A 22,257-nucleotide genomic window follows, 5' to 3' on the forward strand; every position below is an offset into this window, starting at 1 on the left:
TGTGTGTGTGTGTGTGTGTGTGTGTGTGTGTGTGTGTGTGTGTGTGTGTGTGTGTGTGTGTGTGTGTGTGTGTGTTTGTTTGTGTTTTGTGTGTGTTTGTTGGTGTTTGTTGTTCTTTGTTGTGTGTGTGGTCTGTTTGCGTGTCTGTTGTTTTGTTTTGTGTTTTGTTTGTGTTGTTTTTTTTTTTTTTGTTTTTTGTTGTTTTTTTTTGTAGTGTGTGTGTGTGTGTGTACCTCAGTATCTCCAGTGTACAGTGTGGATCCTTCAGTCCATCAGAGAGCAGCTTCACTCCTGAATCCTGCAGTTTATTGTCACTCAGGTTCAGTTCTCTCAGACTGGAGGAGTTTGAGCTGAGAACTGAGGACAGAACTCTACAGCTTTCCTCTGTCAGATTACAGTTATACAGCCTGGAAGAGAAATGATGAAGTGTTTGATTTATTTGTCTGATAGTGAATTGAGGTGTTTCCATCAGTGAGAAATAAAGTGTGGACCTGAACACAAGGTTCTAATATCAGGATAAAAATCTAACATGAACATCTGTGTATAAAGTTGGACTGCTCTTGGACAGATCCATGTGTCTCAGCTCATATGAGACTGAGATGTATTTAACTTTCTGTAAGAAGATAATAACAGAGACGTCACTCTGAACAAACACGTCTCTTTATTTCTAGCAGAGAGATGTTCATACAGTGTGTTCAGCAGCTCTGGGGAAAGTTCTGCTGGAGAACATTTACACATTTACACACTGTCCTTTACTGCTTCATTACAGTGTGTTCAGTGTGTAGATCTGTGTACATTGTACACACTTTTACTTTGTGTTACAAACATTTTCAGGAATAGTTTTGCTCCCATTGAACAACAGAAACAGGTCTATAAAATGGTAGCAGCTCCATGAGGACAGATAACAGCAGAGAAATTAATTTATTGTCCTCACTGTAAATAGGAGTAGTATTGTGTGTGTGTGTGTGTGTGTGTGTGTGTGTGTGTGTGTGTGTGTGTGTGTGTGTGTGTGTGTGTGTGTGTGTGTGTGTGTGTGTGTGTGTGTGTGTGTGTGTGTGTGTATGTGTGTGTGTGTGTGTGTGTGTGTGTGTGTGTGTGTGTGTGTGTGTGTGTGTGTGTGTATGTAGTGTGTGTGTGTGTACCTCAGTATCTCCAGTGTACAGTGTGGATCCTTCAGCCCATCAGAGAGCAGCTTCACTCCTGAATCCTGCAGGTTATTGCCCCTCAGCTCCAGTTCTCTCAGACTGGAGGAGTTTGAGCTGAGAACTGAGGACAGAACTCTACAGCTTTCCTCTGTCAGGTTACAGTCACACAGACTGGAAGAGAAATGATGAAATATCAGAACACTGATCTCAAACACACAAACACAGCCATAATCCAGCTAAAGTTGAAGATGTAACAGAAATGTCAGTGTGTTTGTGTCACACACACAAATCAGAGGACAGGACACCACATCAGCACATTTACAGGAGCAGGGACGTCTTTCTGCACTCCACAATCTCTCAGCTACAATTTATTATAAGACCATTAGGTCATGTACATAACACACACATGTGAGAGCGAGCAGCCTACAAACACTACACTCTGATCTGTGTTCAAGTTTCTACACCCAACACTGCAGATACAGTGCATTTTATTACAGAACATAAAGAATTATACAGCTGTACACTACCAGGTAATAACATGACAATACTAGTCGTACTTTACACTCAGTTATATGTTGGATTTCACAGAGACACTAAAACAGTTGGTGTGTGTTGTTCTCTGTGCTCGTACACGTACAAATCTGTCACCTCCAGACCTCTGTTACTACTACTGTGTGTTACACTAAAGGATTTGTGTAGGTGGGCTTCAGGGGGCTATAAGTGACATGGTAGAATGTAGTGTACCAATGTGTAATATTTTATCAGTACATAATGATGAACAGACAACAAAACCAGTCTGTTATTAATGTTGTACAACAGAAATATAGATTCACTACAGCTGCTTATAAATACAAACACAGTAACGGTGATAAACCTGACCGACCGTCACGTGCGACCGTCTTTGTGTTCACCGTCTGTTTTTACCACATCCACCATCTTCTGATGCAGTGAACCAGACAAAAAACTGTCTATAATTCAACCACAACAGATTAACAACAATCACAACCCAAGAACAAGAATGTGATCATTAACAGTTTGGTGTCTTTGTCGAGCTCCAAGTAGAACAAAACAGGACTTTTTAATAACAGCGGTCACGACACTACACTCACCTGTGACACATTATTCATCCTCTCTCTTTTTACCTGTTTGTATACTTGAAGAAAAGAATCCCATCAAAATAAAAGTCTTCATATAAAAAGTCACATTTAAACTCCATCCTCTACAAACAGGTCAGTGTTAGAGAAAGAAAATCTTCATCACACATCTGAGTTCGCTGCCTAGCTTGTTTCTAACATAATAAGAAGATAAAGCTGAACATTTTCCCACTTCGTCTGTCCAATGTGTCGAGGTCCAAAATGATGGTTGATGTTTTATTGACCACGAGCTCAGTCCTTGGTAAAGTTTAGCAGTAGTGCAGACTGAAGGAGACTTTTGTTTGTCCTTCGTATTGGGTTAAAGTTTTAAAAAGCATTTATGTTTTATTTTTATTAGAAAGAACAATTGAGTAAAAAAGCCATGACAGAGTGAATCTCCCCACAACACTGTGTCACACACAACAAAAGATGAGGAACTTCAACATAAAGACATACTTGAAGGACATTCGAGTGTTTTAATATTTACTTTTTATATTTTCTATCCATATTGATCCCATTTTGTCAGTCTGATGTTTTTCTCATCTGTGAGAGTTTTGTTAAATGTCACTTTCAATATAAACAGAACAGAAAAAGTCTTTCACTGGTGTTTAGTTCAGAAATGTCTTTAGTTCTTAAATGCATGCAGTTATTTTGTAGAGATATTTTTACATACATTTTAGAGAACACTTAATTTTTCATGCTTCATATATAAAAGCTATAAAATGCCTCATATGATGTTATAAGATGTTGCCCATGTGGCCCAGCCCTCAGTTCAGATATAACATGTTAGTGTAAAAAGTGACACAATCTTCTGTAAAAGTACCAGAGGTTTGTGTAAAGATGATTAGAGGAACTATTAACACACATTAATCCAAACAGTGCAGTTCAGTGTTACATTAAAATAATAAACCATGCAGTAATACAGTTATAAATAAAAATACTCACTCAGCTTTTCTGGAGGCTTTGACCACTGGCAGCAGCTTCAGAAGACCTTCATCTGATGGATCATATTTACTCAAATCAAACACATCCAGCTTCTGTTCTGAGGTCAGTAACACAAACACCAGAGCTGACCACTGAGCAGGAGAGAGTCTGATTCCACTGAGACCCCAGACACCTCCTCTGTTCAGGTAAGTTTGTACTTCCTGCACTAGAGAATCATCATTCAGTTCATTCAGACAGTGGAACAGATTGATGGATTTCTCTGGAGATGGATTCTCCCTGATCTTCTCCTTGATGTACTCCACTGTTTCCTGTTTGCTGTGAGATCTGCTTCCTGTCTGTGGCATTAAGTCTCGTAAAAGAGTTTGATTGGTCTCCAGTGAGAGACCCAGAAGGAAGCGGAGGAACAGGTCCAGGTGTCCATTCTCACTCTGTAAGGCCTTGTCCACTGCACTCCTGAGGAGATCAGACATGTTTGACTTCCTGAAAAGATCAGACAGATCAGAGGTTTGATGTTCTGTTACATTTCTGCTAATAAAGGAGAGAAATGTGTATAAAGCAGCCAGAAACTCCTGAACACTCAGATGTACGAAGCTGAACACCTTCCCCAGGTGAAGCCCAAACTCCTCTCTGAAGATCTGGGTACACACTCCTGAGTACACTGACACTTCTCTGACATAAATGCCACACTCGCTCAGGTCTTCCTCATAGAAGATCAGGTTTCCTTTCTCCAGCTGGTGGAAAGCCAGTTTTCCCAGTGCCATGATACTCTCTCTGGTCTGCTGAGGATCAGGGTCACATTTCTGATGGTACTTTTGGTCCTTGTGTTTGATCTGAAATATCAGGAAGTGTGTGTACATTTGAGTCAGAGTCTTGGGGCTGTCTCCACCCTCTGCTTCACCCAACATTCTCTCTAGAACAGTAGCTGAGATCCAGCAGAAGACTGGGATGTGACACATGATGTAGAGGCTTCTTGAAGACTTCAGGTGACTGATGATGTTATCAGCCAGGCTCTGATCACTGATCCTCTTCCTGAAGTACTCCACTTTCTGAGGATCACTGAAGCCTCGTACCTCTGTTACCTGGTCTACACACTCAGGAGGGATCTGATTGGCTGCTCCCGGTCTTGTGGTTATCCAGAGGAGAGCAGAGGGAAGCAGATTCCCCTTGATGAGGTTCGTCAGCAGCACATCCACTGAGGCTGACTCTGTCACATCACACAATCTCTCATTCTTCTGGAAATTTAGAGGAAGTCGACACTCATCCAGACCATCAAAGATCAACACCACTTTGTAGGAGTCACAGTCTATTGATTCTAGTTTTCTTATTTCTGGAAAAAAGTGATGAAGAAGTTTCATCAGACTGAGATTTTGTTTCTTCATCAGATTCAGCTCTCTAAAGGGAAGTGGGAACATGAAGGTGACGTCCTGATTTACTTCTCCTTCAGCCCAGTCCAGGATGAACTTCTGCACAGAGACTGTTTTTCCAATTCCAGCAACTCCTTTAGTCAGCACAGTTCTGATGGACTTGTCTTTAAAGAGCTCATTACATTTGATGGGTTTCTCCTGTGTTGCTGGTCTCCTGGACACTGCCTCAATCTGTCTCACCTCATGTTCATTATTGACGTCTCCACTCCAACCCTCTGTGATGTAGAGCTCAGTGTAGATCTCATTCAGAAGTGCTGAGCTTCCATGCTGTGAGATTCCTTCATTAATTCTTTTAAACTTCTCTCTCAGATTGGACTTCAACTTTGTCTGACACACAGAACCTAAAGACTCTAATAAACAAAGTAATATCTAGTTTAGTAATAAATAGTTATAATGCAAAATCGTACAAACGCTGCTATTAATTCCTGACTGATGGACTAAATATTATTGAAGCTGGACCATGAACAGATACAACATGATATTAAAATTAAATGTCAAACTAAATGTGTTCATATCTAAAACTATTTCCTCTCTCTAAAGTGAAGCTGATGGAATAAAGTCATGACTCAGAGCTCTTACTGTTGTGCAGTGTGTTAGCGAGATCTGTGTGGTTCATGTTCTTCAGGACGTGCAGTGTGATCTTCAGCGCTCCGTCTCTGACACTGTGCAGATCCTCCTCATCCTCCACCTCCCTCTCAGTGCATGCTGGGTAATCTGGACTCAGGAGCTTGCTAAACTTCTTCAGCTCATTCTTTATCAGAGTGATGACTTTGTGTTCCAGCTCCTGGTTAGAAACACACAGGAACAGATCTAAATATTATCATCTTACAGTGAGAGAGACTTTTATTTTATCACAAGAAGAAAAGTCTATTTTTATTATCACATTTAAAACTCATACAACTGATTACCCATAATGCTGCTGCACATCAAGACATGACAAGGGATCACAACACACACATTACACACAACACACACACATTACACACTTTAAACACAACACACACATTACACACTTTAATCACAACACACACATTACACACTTTAAAAACAACACACACATTACACACTTTAAACACAACACACACATTACACACTTTAAACACAACACACACATTACACACTTTAAACACAACACACATTACACACTTTAAACACAACACACACATTACACACTTTAAACACAACACACACATTACACACTTTAAACACAACACACACATTACACACTTTAAACACAACACACACACCTTGAATATAGAGTCCAGCTGTTTTGTGCTGATGTTTGATTTTTGTGGTCTGTGAACAAACAAAACCCATCATGTAATATGGACTATATGTATTCATAGCTGCACAAATCACACACTAATAAATACACACACAGATATTTAACACTATCCTCTTAACACAATACACTGATTTCAGGATTTCCTAACTGACACCAACATGTTTAGAAACAAATGTTTGAATAAATGAATAAAATCTTTATATAGTCATTAATGTCCCAGGTGTAAATGTTCTTCTGTAGCACCACAGACCCTCCAGCTCAGGGACTGCAGACTGAACTGAACTCTTAAAGCACTTTTCCTCACTGCCAGTCCGAGAGCTGCAGCACTGCACAGTTTAGTGTTTTACTGCTTCAACACCTGATAAAGTTCATGAAGGGCTTCATAATGAGACGAGTGAGTTTGATCAGGTGGAACACTGCTGTAAAACACCTCACTATACTGACCTCACATCAGTACAACTGTCTCTGTCTCTGAAGTTAATTGGATTCCCCATTGACGCGTCACTCTTCATGGACACACAGCTGGGTTCTGGTGAGTCTGATCTCTTTCTCTTCATCATTCTAGAACAGAAATATCAGCAATAATTAATACTCAGCACTGTTAAACAATGTGTTCATCATTAAACATTAAACACCTTAAAGTTGACTTCCTGTGTTAACTAGTGAGTGTTTAGAGATACAGATGTGTCCCCATGAGACGGTGTGTATTTATTACTGGTGAATGTAAAAGTAAGTCACCTCTCGTCTTTCTTTAAGTCCTGTTTCCCAGACACACTCATGTTGGAGGTCATGTCTCCTTCTCCAGATTACAGCAGGACACACGTTTACTTCACTCCAACATCGGTGTGTTAAATTAAACCCTGAATCAGCACAGAGTTCACTTACAGGAAATAGTCACGCTATCAAGTTATAAAACAACCTGTGTACATTAAAGCTTCAGTACAAACCCACAAAACTCTTCTGTATCTAGTGTCACTTCAGTGTGTTTATATATTAGAGCTTTAGATACTCACTGTGTTTTTACTCCTCAAATCTTTTACTGTTCACTCGTCACAAAATGGAGCTGCTGACTTTCACTTTCATTACAGTTTATACTGCAGAGGGGGGAAGGGCAGTGACTGACACACACACACACACACACACACACACACACACACACACACACACACACACACAGGGGCGTAGACATGTCCCCCGCACTTTTTATAAAAAAAAGTCCCCTTCACTTTTTTAGTGGAGAGTTGTGTTCACCACGTTGAGATCAGGACAGGTATCTGAAGTTATAACTGTTAATGTAATATGACATGAAACACCTGAGATAAGGACAGGTATCTGATGTTATAACTGTTAATGTAATATGACATGAAACACCTGAGATCAGGACAGGTATCTGATGTTATAACTGTTAATGTAATTTGACATGAAACACCTGAGATCAGGACAGGTATCTGAATTTATAACTATTAATGTCATTTGACATGAAACACCTGAGATCAGGATAGGTATCTGAAGTTATAACTGTTAATGTAATTTGACATGAAACACCTGAGATCAGGACAGGTATCTGAAGTTATAACTGTTAATGTAATTTGACATGAAACACCTGAGATCAGGACAGGTATCTGAAGTTATAACTGTTAATGTAATTTGACATGAAACACCTGAGATCCAGCCATCCATCTTCTACCGCTTTATCCGGGGTCGGGTCGTGGGGGGAGCAGACTAAGCAGGGATGCCCAGACTTCCTTCTCCCCAGACACTTCCTCCAGCTCTTCCGGGGGAATACCCAGGCGTTCCCAGGCCAGCCGAGAGACATAGTCTCTCCAGCGTGTCCTAGGTCTTCCCCTGGGCCTCCTCCCGGTTGGACATGCCCGGAACACCTCCCTAAGGAGGCGTCCAGGAGGCATCCGAAACAGATGCCCAAGCCACCTCAACTGACTCCTCTCGATATGGAGGAGCAGCGGCTCTACTCTGAGCTCCTCCCGAGTGACCGAGCTCCTCACCCTATCTCTAAGGGAGTGCCCAGCCACCCTACGGAGGAAACTCATTTCGGCCGGCTGTGTCCGGGATCTTGTCCTTTCGGTCATGACCCAAAGCTTTTGACCATAGGTGAGGGTAGGAATGTAGATCGACTGGTAAATAGAGAGCTTCGCCTTGCGGCTCAGCTCTTTCTTCACCACAACAGACCGGTATATCGACTGCATCACTGCAGAAGATACACCGATCCGCCTGTCGATCTCTTGGAGGTGCTGATTCTCATCCCTGCCGCTTCACACTCGGCTGCAAACCGTCCCAGTGCACACTGAAGGTCCTGATTTGAGGAAGCCAACAGGACAACATCATCTGCAAAAAGCAGAGATGTAATCCGGTGGTCCCCAAAACGGACTCCCTCCGGCCCCTGACTGCGCCTAGAAATCCTGTCCATATAAATAATGAACAGGACCAGTGACAAAGGGCAGCCCTGTCAGAGTCCAACATGCACTGGGAACAAGTCTGACTTACTGTCGGCTATGCGGACCAAACTCCTGCTCCGGTCAAATAGGGACCGGACAGCCCTTAGCAGAGGGCCCCGGACCCCATACTCCCAGAGCACCCCCCACAGGTCACCACAAGGGACACAGTTGATTGCCTTCTCCAAATCCACAAAGCACATGTGCACAGGTTGGGCAAACTCCCATGCACCCTCCAGCAACCTGGCGAGGGTATAGAGATGGTCCAGTGTTCCACGACCAGGACGAAACCCGCATTGTTCCTCCTGAATCCGAGGTTCGACTATCGGCCGAATTCTCCTCTCCAGTACCCTGGCATAGACTTTTCCGGGGAGGCTGAGGAGTGTGATCCCCTGTAGATGGAACACACCCTCCGGTCCCCCTTCTTAAACAGATGGACCACCAGCCCAGTCTGCCAGTCCAGAGGCACTGTCCCCAGCCGCCACGCGATGTTGCAGAGGCGTGTCAACAAGCCAGCCCCACAACATCCAGAGACTTGAGGTACTCAGGGCGGATCTCATCCACCCCCAGTGCCTTGCCACTGAGGAGCTTCTCAACTACCTCAGTGACCTCAGCTTTGGGGATTGACAAGAACACAACCAAGCCCTCGGCCTCTGCTTCCTCAGTGGAAGACATGTCGGTGGGGTTGTGGAGATCCTCGAAGTACTCCTTCCACCATCCGAGAATGTCCCCAGTTGAAGTCAGCAAATTCCCACTACCACTGTAAACAGTGTGTGCAAGGCACTGCTTTCCCCTCCTTTTTCTTCGAGGCCAACCGATAGTCCTTCTCCATGGCCTCACCGAACTCCTCCCAGACCCGTTTTCGCCTCCGCGACCACCCGGTCTGAAGCTCGCTTGGCTCTCCGGTACCTATCAGCTGCCTTCGGAGTCCCCCGAGCCAACCAGGCTCGGTAGGACTCCTACTTCAGCTTGACGGCATCCCTCACTTCCGGGGTCCACCACCGGGTATGGGGATTGCCGCCACGACAGGCACCGGAGACCTTACGGCCACAGCTCCGACCAGCCACGTCGACAATGGAGGTGGAGAACATGGTCCACTCAATGTCTCCAACCTCCCTCGGGATCTGGTTGAAGCTCTGCCGGAGGTGGGAGTTGAAGATCTTTCTGACTGGAGACTCTGCCAAATGTTCACAGCAGACCCTCACAGTCCGTTTGGGTCTGCCAAGTCTGTCAACTTCCTCCCCTGCCATTGGATCCAACTCACCACCAGGTGAGTTGACAGCTCCGCCCCTCTCTTTACCCGAGTGTCCAAGACATATGGCCGGAGGTCAGATGAAACAACCACAAAGTCAATCATCGACCTCCGACCTAGGGTGTCCTGGTGCCACGTGTACTGATGGACACCCTTATGCTTGAACATGGTGTTCGTAATGGACAAACTGTGACTAGCACAGAAGTCCAAAAACAGAACACCACTCAGGTTCAGGTCGACTGAGCTGGGGGGCTATAAGCATGGTGACTGAGCTGAGGGGCTATAAGCATGCCCACACCAGCCCGCCTCCTCTCACCACGGGCAACTCCAGAGAAGTAGAGAGTCCAGCCTCTCTCGAGGAGTTGGCTTCCAGAGCCCAAGCTGTGCGTGGAGGTGAGCCCAATTATCTCTAATCGGTATCTATCAGCCTCCTGCACCAGCTCAGGCTCCTTCATCCCAGCGAGGTGACATTCCGTGTCATAGAGCATGATTACGTTTCCGGGGATTGTGTTGCTGAGGCCCCTGCCTTCGACTGCCACCCAATCCACAATGCACCGACCCCTTACGGTTCCTCCTGCAGGTGGTGGGCCCACGGGAGATCGGCCCCACGTCGCTCCTTTGGGCTGAGCCCGGCGGGGCCCCGTGGGGAAAGACCAGGCGTTTGCATGCGACCCCAAACCCTGGGCCTGGCTCCAGGGTGGGGCCCCGGTTGCGCCATACCGGGCGACGTCACGGACCTTGATATTGAATTCTTCATAAGGGGCTTTTTTAACCGCTCTTTGTCTGGCCTGTCACCTAGGACCTGTTTGCCTTGGGAGACCCTACCAGGGGCAAAAAGCCCCAGACAACATAGCTCCTAGGATCATTCAGGCACGCAATTTGACATGAAACACCTGAGATCAGAACAGGTATTTTATTAATATGAATGTCACGAAACATTGCAGAAAGGTTATGTAAAGTTATAACAGAATAAATATATAATTTTTAAAAAAACACCCACCATCACGGACAAGTAACATTATCTGAAGCAATTTATGCAAACGGCTTTCCTCCAGATCTATGCAAATTATCAAATAGGCCATGACTCCCCTGTGACGCAATATATGCTACGCTGTCCTGAAATCAATGGAAATAAGTGCCTGCCTACTGAGAACCGATGAGCTGTTGTTACTGCACATGCATAATTCACTGAACTGATACAGCAACAAATGTAAATGGTTATGATTTAATGTCTTATCAACATATGAGTGAAAAAAGTTACATTAGTTTTTGAAACAACTGATGGAGCGAAAGAAACATTTTAAAATTATGCTTTTTTGTAAGTTTTTGTAAGTTGATGAATATTAGTTTATTAACTTTATATCTTTAAGACGCATAAAACACCCACGTTTGCACATCAATGCATGTACTGGGTGTTTTAGTTGCAAAACGTAAATGTAAGAAACGTATTCAACTAAAGTTATGATTACAAAGAACTTTTCAGATGTGTTAAATTGATTGTATTAATATCTGCCGGCAGCGGCGGGATGAAGGAATTTACGTCATAACGTCATTGTGAATTACGTCAGGACATAAAAGAACTAGTGAACTGGATTATTGAACTGGTTCATTAAAACAAACTGTCCGAAAGAACCAGTTCTTGGAAAAGAACCGAACTTCCCATCACTACTCATTTTCCCATGCTCTGTTAGCATGGGAAAATGACCTCAGCCTGGTCCCCAGCTACACTGTTGAGGAGCATACTGAAGATTCATGGGATAATTCAATGGATATCCCATTGGATATTGCATCATAGCTGGGGGCAAAGGCTGTGGCTGTGTCATCATCACTTGTGGTACTCCTCCATTTTGAGGTGGCACAGCCCGAGCAGCGGTTGGAGCCACAATGACTGCCGCCTGTTTTGAGGCATACTCTTTATCTTCCTTCTTCTTCTTTTCATGGCTTTCTTGTTTATTTCTCACCAGCTCCTCCAGCTGGGCTTTATGTAGTTGCACTAGCAGATCTTCTGCAGCCTTCTTTCCCTCCTGTTTTCTGTTTTTGTGTAACTCTGTATGGTGTATTACATTTGCTTCGAAGGTGGCCCATGGCATGGTGTTTAGACCCACCACTGTTTCCAGTTAGGTCTCGGACTTCCTCAGGGAGTGCCGTTTTAACATGAGTTTAAACAGTGTCTCACTTGCGGGTGTCTCATCCCATGCTGCTCCCATCTCCTCTCTCCAGGACTCCTGGAGTTTCAGTATGAATTGGGCAACCCCTTCTTCTTCTTCCAGCTTTATTTTTTCAACTTTTCTTGGGTCTTCCTTGGTTGGGTAGGCCGTCCTCAACTGATCCCACAGGTCATTCCTGTATGGGCCGAAGGTTATTCCATCTCCCCTTGGATCGTCAGCCATTCTTCCCAACCCAGCCTTATTGAGTATTTCCAGCATTTTGGCTTTTCCTACGGTCTGGCATAGGATTGCCTTGAGATTGAGTATGGCCAAGAGTTGTCCGGTTGTTTGTTCTTCAAATCTGGTAATCCACCTTTGTGCCCCCTCACACACATTTGGCAACCTTTGTATTAATTCAGTCATGTCCATGAAAGTCCAAGGCACGTAGTGTGCCTGCCTCCCTTTGACTTTCTATCTTGGTCATCTGGGAGAGGGGAGCTGGACTCCTCGTGTCTTCTCTTCATGTCTTTTTCTCCTGTTGATACCTGTCTTATTCACCCTTTGACTTGTGATCTCCAGTTCTACTTCACGTGCTTTCGCTTCCTTCACCCAACTGTATTGATGGATCCCGTTGTACTCGGATCTGTAATGTCCGGTATAAGATGGGGGTTGGAGCTGCTCCTCACATTCACCTGAAGGTGGGGCTGTAGCCTTCTCTTACTCCTGTCCTGTTCTTTACTCTGTTCTCCCTTTAGCCCCTTTTACCCTGTAAAGCCCATGTTGTGAAAAATCCCAGAACCCAGGAATGCATTAAAAACAGAGTTAAGGCGATTATGATTGGAGTCATAAGACACATGGGGATAAACCCCAGATGTTGTAATAACCTTAAGGTAATAGCTAACTAGAGAATAAAATAACCAAATAACCACACTTGAGTCAGAGGGTGGATAGAAGGTGATTTATTATAATTAAGGTGTTTATTATTAGACCTTAGTAAAGGGGGGTAGTAGGAGTGTAATCTGGAGATCCAGGAGTGTAATCTGGAGATCCAGGGATAGAATCAGAGGGAGAAGATGGAAAGGTGGGAGAGAGGGGACGAACATAGGCATAAGGAGGGGGGGAGCCGGGAGTTCCAAGCTCACGGGTGCAAGGGTGAGCATGAGGACAGCCATCAGTTTGAGATCCCCTGTCCACGAGGTTCACCAGAGTGGTTTGAGAGGAGGACGTGCGAACAGGAGGATTCCTCACAATATGAGATGGCAGATAAGCATGCTCAGGCAGTTCAGGAGAACTGAGCTGTTCCAGAAGCGTAGTAGCTCAGAGATGATATGACGCAGTTGGAAGCGGCGATAGCCGGCCATGGGGTCAGCAGGCTCAGGTCTTGGATAGGGAGAAGGAAGAGGGTTCCGGCTGGTGTAACCAGGCTGAATTGATCGACCTGGAGGTGAAGGATCTAGGGAGAGAGAAGAGTAACTAACTTAGTAGAGATAGAGGAAATGAAGCTTGAGATATGTATATGTTAGCAAGCCCAACCAGGGGATAAAAAGACAGGCTGAGATCATAAACAATTTAACAGGCTTGAGGAGTCAAAGAGCTCCACTTGTACACAAGCAATATTACAGCAGCAATAGCTTAGCAATAGTAACGTTATAGAATGATGAATAGGTAAGAGCTTTTTACATAATATCATGTGACATAGAATAGACTCATAGAGTGAATATAATCAGAAAACATCATATACAGGAGAAGATAGCAAAAGGGAAACTTACTCATTTTAGTTGAATGCAGGTTTAATCCTCAGGGCAGATGTCTGTCGTAAAAGACTCAGAAGCAAATGGCAAATGTAACTTTGACGAGGGAATGGAGCCCCTTTTTGTGCACATTTGTAATAACAAATGTAAACTTGTTATGAAAAATGGAAAAGACCATTGTTCCCAGACCTTAGCTCATAAATTGTTATGGAAAATGAAGAAGACCATGGTTCTCAGACCTTGGCCCATAGCGAAAACATGTTAGGTAGAATGGAAAAAAACAGGGGTCCACAGACCTAGGCCCTGAGAACTAAAGGGAGGAAAATCCATAAATTTGAAAATCCACCAAATTTGGCATTTGGTGCTCATAAACATGTTGTGAAGACTGAAGAAGGCCCAGGTGTTTAGTCTAAGGTTATGCAAAATAAGGGAAGGAAAATCCATAAATGGTTATGGGAAATTAGGGGAAATTGGGTCCGGGTGTTTAGAGAACATAGTGGGTAATGCCGATAAAAACAGGTGATATGGCACCTGGGACTCCAAGAAATACTGGGAACAAAGCGGGGGCGAGGAGTGTTAGGATATATATATATATATCCGGGGCGAGCGGGTCAGTGTGGGTGTTTTTTATTTTCGCAAGGACGTCGGGAGAGTTTTTTGTTTCTTTCTTGAATGATTTGGCATGACATGCTCTTGTGGGTTTTTAATTTGTTACTTTTAATTTGGCAATTTGATACTTTGAATTTGCCAATTTGTTACTTTGAATTTGGCAACTTACAATTTCTTTGGCTGATTGACCACAATAAAGAAGTTTGCTCATTCTCATCCAGGCCTGAGGAGTTTTCTCATTTTTTTTTGTAGTAATTATAGAGTTAACAGTGAAATCTAACTAAAGGCCTAAGAGAAGAGGACACCCTGTGATGTGTCGGCTTGGAGACCGGCTCTGAGTTCCGACACCCACTGTTGCAGAATTACAACACCACCTTGTTTATTTGTCCAGTCACCTGGCCATGAACTCACCCTACCTGCAAATTATCATTATTATTAATTTTTGTTTTTCCATGACTGGCTTTGTCAAGATCCGAATAAAATTCCTCAAAAAATTTTTTTCTTTATTTATTAAAGAAAAGAACACATGTCTAGAACACATACATATTTAGTTATTTTGGAAAACTAGAGCTTGTTATGTCCTTGCTGTAATTCTACAACTTTGGGCCAAAGTGGTTACATAAGGACACTGCACTACTCACATCATAAACTGTTAGATGATTCATTGTAATTCATTTCTAAATGTGCTTTTCTGTTAAATTTATACATATTTTCGATTAGACCATAATTACACACAAGAATACATTTTATGTGCTACTTGAAACTCCATCATATAGAGCAGTATCTGAAACTCCCTGTATCTTTGTAGTTTTTTGTTTGTTATTTAACTAAACAAGCAGATTTTTGGGGTGATGCCTGTTGCATTGTTCAGGGACAGGTGCAAATGGATATGCTGGATAATATATAGATCTTTCTTTCAGTTAGTCTATTCTTCCAGTTTACTGCAATAGTGGATACACAAACACACTGTGTAGCAAGTGCAATGTTCGCCTGTGCTTTTCAGTAGAAAAGAGCTGTCGTAGGGCCTATCACTGCAACCAATCACAGACTTCCAACCATACCAAAAGTGACAGAAACAAAAGCTCTCCTAAATTTTTTATTTTTTTTCCTCTCAATACCCATATCAATAAATGGCCATTCATACATCATATGATTATGCACAGTAAGCAATCAACCCTGAAAATGAATGCCTAAATGCTCTGTATATCTGATCAGACAAAGTGAGTATAAATACAGAAATTCTGCTTTTAGCAGAGCCCAACGTTGCAATATTACATTTTCCTAAAAAACTTACTAAAATGTAAAAAATTTGAAAAATTTCTCATGCTTTCTCTTTTTACTTCTCCCGAGCATTTTATTCTTACTTTCATCTTCCTACATTTTAACTCATCAAACGTCCCTCCTTCAAGCCACTGCAACTCTCCTTTTGTCCGTTCTTGCCATGTACTTTTTATTCATTTTCAGCATCTTTGTGCTCTATTATTACAATTGCAGCTTGTCTTGCCCTTGTGGCACTGTTCTGTGACTATTTCAGTTGACCGTTTATTCTTTTTCTGGTAAATGTGGTTGTGCAGGATTCCTTCTAGTATAATTCTCAAGAAAGACAAGGCAGATAATAGGATCAGAGTATAAGTCCAATTAGTACAACTTCAATTTAATATTAAAAATTAAAATTTATTAAAATCAATCAACTGCACATTCAAATAATTACATACTCAACCAAGTATTGATCCATTCAATTAATTAACTCAATAATCAATCAAGTAAACTACCAGTAAAATCAATTAGATAATTAATCCAGTAAAAATTAAATTGTTGTTAAATTGTCAAAAAGAAAATTAAATTGTCTCATCTAACGACTCATTTATAACACCATGTAACTACTCGGTTAGATAATGCTCCAAGTTTTCAGCTTCCAAAAACTTTGACACTCAGGAAAGAGGAAAAAAACAATCTCATTGGAAAAAAACAATCTCTAGTTACAGATACAAGTGTCAGGGTGATTCTAGGCCTTACTGGCACAGAGTTACAGAGGCTAGAACGGACGGTTTCTTTTACTGAAACAAAAACACTACGTTAGGTTTTTATATGTCTTGATTAATGTAATTACAAATCATATTGTATTTATGTCTAGTCCTGTTATGAATTAAAACCAGATCTTATGTATGTATGAGTATGCATATGTAACCCAGGTTAGTAATGGTTAATGACCGAGGGAAAAGACAGAAAAAAATATATATAAAAATAACCTTCAGAAAGAATAACATATTGTAGCCATAAGAGGCTGAAACTATGGATTATGGTGTAATCTAGTTTTATTAATTACATAATGCATAATCGCATATATATATATAATGTGTGTATATGTGTGTGTATGTGTGTGTATGTGTGTGTATGTATGTATGTATATATAAATGTGTGTATATATGTGTAAAATATTGAAGGTCTCAAAATTCTCCAATAACATGCTCACGTTATTGAGGCAACCAATAGGATCGCGTGACGTCACTAAGCTCCGCTCTCGTGGTATTTTTCGGACGCATGTTCGAGATCTTTCTTTCTCTCTAACTTCGGATGCAAACGGACGTTTCTTGCCATCCCGGGAGATTTCAGTTTTCGAAATCAGAAGAGTAATGTAAGGATTATTTAGAAAGTCCCTAAAAAACATTTATATGTCAATTTTATATATATATATATGTCGATTAGTGTGAATCAAGTAGAAGTGCTATGTTTGCTTGTATGTTCATGCCATTTCAGGTGAATGCTAGCTACGTGTCTTAGCATTAGCTTTAGCTTATGTGACGTGACATGCATGTATATCTCAAAAAAAGGGTTCAGAGAGAAGCAGATTGTGTGGAAAGCGACATTTTGGAGCATGTATGATCTGGAATTATCCGGAAATTCCAAAATACATGTGATTGAGTTCCTTGGCCAGGTTTTTTTTGTTTTCTCTTCTCTTCTTCCTTCCTGTGATGCTGTCCGAATTTGAGGTCTGCTGTTGTGTGCTGCCTGATCCGGATGCGAATAGACACGTGTGAATCCCTCTGATTTGTCTCAACCCTCTCCTACATTTTCTTTATGCATCTGGGTGGGGTTGGACTGGCGAGCCGCCCGTTGTTGAATCCTCAGAACTTATAAGCTTGAAAGTGATTACCATCGAACGGCAGGAGCAAAGTTGCACCACTCTTTTCTTTATTTTTGTAACCTTATCCTGGATCAGCTGCACACTGAAGGACAAGTTCTCTTTCTTTTTTGCAACTGAACTGAATTTAGACATTGAAGTTCTTCTGTTGCTACTGGGAAAATTTTAAAACTTGAGTTTCTTTCAATTCGTGTTACTGATTTACTGATTACCCCTGAATGTTTTTTTTAATTTGTGTTGAACCTGTGAATTTATTTTGATAAAAGTGAACATTCTGGTGCTACTGTTTTTTTTTTTTTTTAATATTTTTTTTTATTATTTTTTCAATTTCTTGTGGTTAATACAGTAAACCTTCGTTCCTGAATGTTGAACGACTGGTTGTGTTCACTCTTGTCGCTCCATCTCTCTCCCTTACGAACCTAGACTTCTGATTGTTCTGGTCCATTCGAATTAGTGCAACATTCACACCCTTGGTGTGGGTTACACAAATAATTGGCGAGCCAGCCAGGAGAGAGATTGGTCTGCAACAAAAGTGACTGATTGAAGAGCTTAGTCAATTAAAAAAAATAAATGATAATACCTTGTGTAGAAATCCGTCAGCATGGATATTGTAAAAAGAGAGAATGTAAATATCTCAAATTCCATAGTGGTCAGAGGTTTGACATTGACTGAAACAGATCAGGACTTAGAAACATTGCTGTTGAGATATGATAGTATCAATCGCAACCTTCTCATTGATGACCCAAACTTTGAATTCCATCGTCATACTATTATAGAGTTCACATATAACTCTGGTATGAAAACACTAATGCCTTTGCTCCCCATGACAATGGTAAGTCCATCTGACCCAAATACCACTTTTGTAGTGCGTGCCTTGAACTCTATCTACCCTCAAGTAGCTAGTGTTAGTGCCACCAAGGGGTATTTGAAGGAATTGCAATCCATTGCTAGTGCAAGTGGAAAGTCAATTGAAGAAGTGCTCGAGGGGGAGTTAAAGAAAATAAAGGGTGGTTGTCCTGTTGCAGAGCCCTTATCTGTTTCAGGTGAAGGAGCTGAGCATACAAATGTAGCAGTGATAGCAGCACAACCAGCTCACTGGGTGAACAGTTGTCCCCAGCCAAATCACAGAGAGATACAACAGAGCAAGACACTTTTCCTTTATCAGAAACATCACCATTTGGTGGAATTGAATCTGAGAAATCACAAAACCTGTCCAAGGAAAGACCAAGCCATAGAATTAGCAATCCTGCAGCTAAGGGATTATCCCATCCAGTACTTACAATGGACATGATTGATCCTCCCAGCATGCAAAAAGTTATAGTTGAACACATAGTCAGATCAAGTGACACTGCTGCATTACAACCTACCTCTTTTCATCTCAGGCCCTTCTCTGGAAAAGTTCCTAGACCCGTTAATGAACCAGACTTTGACACGTGGCGGGCAAGTGTTCAGTTTCTTCTGAATGATCCCTCAATTTCTGACCTGTCTCGCACGAGGAGAATACTAGATAGTCTGCTTCCTCCTGCAGCTGATGTCATTAAACATATGAGTCCTCAGTCTTCACCGTCAGTGTACTTGGAACTGTTAGAGTCTGTCTACGTATCAGTGGAAGATGGTGATGAGCTGTTAGCAAAATTCATGATTATGCTACAGAACCCAGGGGAAAAGCCCTCTAATTATTTACACCGACTGCAGGTGATGTTGAGCACAACGTTAAGAAGAGGCGGCATTGCTGAAAGTGAGCAAAACCGTTGTCTGATAAAGCAGTTCTGCCGTGGATGCTGGGATAATGGGATAATTGCCAACTTACAGCTTGAAAAGAAAAAGACCAATCCACCTTCCTTTGCAGAGCTGGTAGTGTCCATTCGCACAGAAGAAGACCGGCAAGCCTCAAAAGAGGACAGGATGAGGAATCATTTTGGAATAAACAAGCCAAGTAACACTCCTAAACTGAGAACTGCTTCCCACCAAATATCTACATACTCACATAATTTAATGGGTGGAGCAGCTGAAGAGGTGAATACCATGAGGGCTCAAATATCTGAAATACATGCTCAGATTGCTGCTATGTAAACTTCGCCTTACCTGAAGTGTCAGCCTGATTATTCCAAGAACGTTGATGTGATCCAGTTAAAGAAAGATCTAATAGAACTACAAGCACAAGTAGAGACTATGAAAACATCCAATTCTGGTAAAGTGGCAAAAGAAAACCCAGCAGCTAAAGAACTAGCTGAATTGAAGAAACAAGTGGCAGACTTAAAAGTTTGGTTGACCACCCCTGAAATACCCCAATATCGTTCAGGGAAGACGACAGCCTCCAAAAGCCCGCCAGCAAAATTTCAACATAGACAAGCTGAGAGGGATGAGAATACTCGTCCTCGTCCTGGATACTGTTTTAGATGTGGGGAAGACGGACACCTTGCCATCAGTTGTGAAAATGACCCTAACCCTTCTAAAGTGGATAAAAAGAGACGTCAGTTGAGAGAAAGACAGGTCCAGTGGGATCTAAAGAACAAAGCAGCTACTGCCCATTTAAACAGCATGCAGTCTATGTAGCAGGGCATATGGAGACTGAGAGAAAACATCAGTGCCCTAAAACCAAACTGCCAAAGGGGCTAATTGGAGTGAAATGTACTGCTCAAATCTATGTTGATGAAATCAAAGTGAACTGCCTTTTAGACACTGATTCCCAGGTGACCACTATCCCATTGTCTTTTTATAAAAAGAACTTGTCCCATTACCCCATGAGATCGTTGAAAACTCTGCCCGGAAGTGGAGGGAGCCAATGGACATTCAGTGCCTTACCTTGGGTATGTAGAGTTAACCTTAATGTTTCCCAAAGAGTTCCTAGGAACAGATGTAGAGGTCGCCACATTAGCACTGGTGGTCCCAGATCTGATAAATGTGCCACAGGTCCTAGTCGTACAAACACCCTGGATGCACTTTACTCCAGCTATGTACAAAGGGACCCTGTCAGAATCAATGCAGCTTCTCGTGGATATGCAGCTGTATTGAAGACACTTGATGTGAGACATAGACAAGCATGTGCTGAAACCCTTGGATGTGTAACATTAAAGGGGGCAGCCCCTGAAACTGTGCCAGCCGGATGTACCGCTGTTCTGGAAGGAGTTTGCTGCCTAAATTGTCGTCCAGCAGAAAAGCTGACTGTTATAAGCCGTCCCAAAATGTCATCCCTGCCTGGGGGTTTATTAGTTGCTAGCGTCTTGCACGGTTTACCTGTGGAGTGATCATTCGCCTTGCCCGTGGTGGTCAAAAATGAGACTCAGTCCAATATAGTAATCCCACCCAAGACTGTCATCGCAGAAATGCATGCCGTTCAGCAGGTAATAGGCAAGCCATTACCAAGCGATGCTTCTGGAACAATAGAAAAGCTCAGAAGCACACAGCTATCCTTTGATTTTGGAGACTCCCCGCTGTCATCGGAATGGAAAGAGAGGATATCAGCCAGGTTAAACTCTATGCCTGATGTTTTTGCTCTGAATGACATGGATTATGGGCACACAGACAAGGTGAAGCACAGAATTAAACTGAGCGATGAGGCTCCCTTCAAGCATAGAGCCCGTCCTATTCATCCACAAGACGTTGATGCTGTCAGGAAACATCTACAGGAGTTGTTAGCAGCAGGAATTATACGAGAGTCTGAGTCCCCTTTTGCATCCCCCATTGTGGTGGTCAGGAAGAAAGACAACTCAGTGCGGCTGTGTATCGATTTTAGGAAGCTTAACTCACAGACCATCCGAGACGCATACGCGCTCCCAAACTTGGAGGAAGTGTTTTCGGTGTTGACCGGTTCTAAGTGGTTTTCCGTTCATGATCTGAAATCTGGGTATTACCAGATTGAGATGGATGAAGCAGATAAGAAGAAAACAGCATTTGTATGCCCACTTGGTTTTTGGGAGTTTAATCGTATGCCGCAGGGGATCACCAACGCACCGAGCACATTCCAGCGGCCATTAAAACCTGGCCAAGGCCCCAGAATCTTCGGGAACTTAAGTCCTTTCTAGGATTTACTGTATATTACCGGAGATTTGTTAAAGATTTCTCCAAGATTGCAAAGCCCCTAAACAATCTTACTGCTGGCTATCGTCCTGTTCGAAAGGGAAGAAGGAAAGATAGAGATCATACTTACCTCAATCTAAAAGACTCCCTGGGCGACCGATGGACTACTGAGTGCCAACATGCGTTTGACAGCCTTGTGGAAAAGTTAACGTCTACTCCCATATTGGGGTATGCCGATCCTCATCTACCCTACCTGTTACATACAGATGCTTGTGCTACAGGTCTCGGAGCAGCTCTCTATCAAGAACAGCAAGGACATATGCGAGTCAGCTTTCATCAGCCGTGGACTGACAAAGTGTGAGGCCAAATATCCAGCCCACAAATTGGAATTTTTGGCCCTTAAATGGGCAGTCACCACTGAGTTCCATGACTATCTGTATGGGGCAGACTTCACGGTAGTCACGGATAGCAATCCCCTCACCTATGTCCTTACTTCCGCCAAACTAGATGCCACTAGTTATAGATGGATATCCAGTCTCTCGACATATAATTTTAAGATACAGACCTGGAACTCAAAATCAAGACGCGGACGGTCTGTCCCGTCATCCAAACGGTGAACCATCAGATGATTGGCAATCTAAAATAGAGCAAGAGCGGATCAGACAATTCACTCTACATCACTTTGCAGATTTTGAAAGTAACACCAATACAATCTTGCCAGAAGTAGTGGGAGCCATCTGTGAAAAACATCATGCAAGTCAATCCGTTGATTCTCAGTCCTTCACACTGACCTTAGTAGAGTCTCTGAGCATGGATGTACCAGCATTACCTCAAGAAATCCAGACAAAAGGTGTCCATGGTCTCCCAGAGATGTCATGCCTGTCTGAAGAGGATCTGATCAGGAAGCAAAGAGCAGATTCTGAAATTAAAGTGGTAATTGAGTACTTGGAGTCT

The 22,257-nt window shown here is 42.6% G+C and overlaps 1 protein-coding gene and 2 long non-coding RNA genes across 3 annotated transcripts; all 3 read right to left on the bottom strand.

The window, feature by feature from the left end:
- Positions 1–241: 241 nt before the first annotated feature.
- On the bottom strand, positions 242–5,397 carry LOC125140870 (NLR family CARD domain-containing protein 3-like; the record flags this gene model as incomplete). The annotated part of the gene is made up of 4 exons (XM_047811505.1): positions 5,394–5,397; positions 3,224–4,997; positions 1,143–1,316; positions 242–407 (listed from the first exon to the last, which is right to left on the bottom strand). Coding segments are annotated over exons 1-4 (2,118 nt in total), but the record flags the coding sequence as incomplete, so codon positions are not given.
- A 23-nt stretch (positions 5,398–5,420) lies between these two features.
- LOC125140912 lies at positions 5,421–6,732 on the bottom strand. The gene is made up of 4 exons (XR_007140234.1): positions 6,671–6,732; positions 6,377–6,493; positions 5,895–5,943; positions 5,421–5,431 (listed from the first exon to the last, which is right to left on the bottom strand). It is a non-coding gene; the product is annotated as an uncharacterized LOC125140912 (long non-coding RNA).
- A 5,993-nt stretch (positions 6,733–12,725) lies between these two features.
- Positions 12,726–14,273, bottom strand: LOC125140913. Its single transcript, XR_007140235.1, has 2 exons — positions 13,551–14,273; positions 12,726–13,234 (listed from the first exon to the last, which is right to left on the bottom strand). It is a non-coding gene; the product is annotated as an uncharacterized LOC125140913 (long non-coding RNA).
- Between the last annotated feature and the right edge of the window lie 7,984 nt (positions 14,274–22,257).

The sequence above is a fragment of the Tachysurus fulvidraco genome, chromosome 3, assembly GCF_022655615.1.
Source record: "Tachysurus fulvidraco isolate hzauxx_2018 chromosome 3, HZAU_PFXX_2.0, whole genome shotgun sequence".
Classification (NCBI taxonomy): Eukaryota; Metazoa; Chordata; class Actinopteri; order Siluriformes; family Bagridae; genus Tachysurus; species Tachysurus fulvidraco.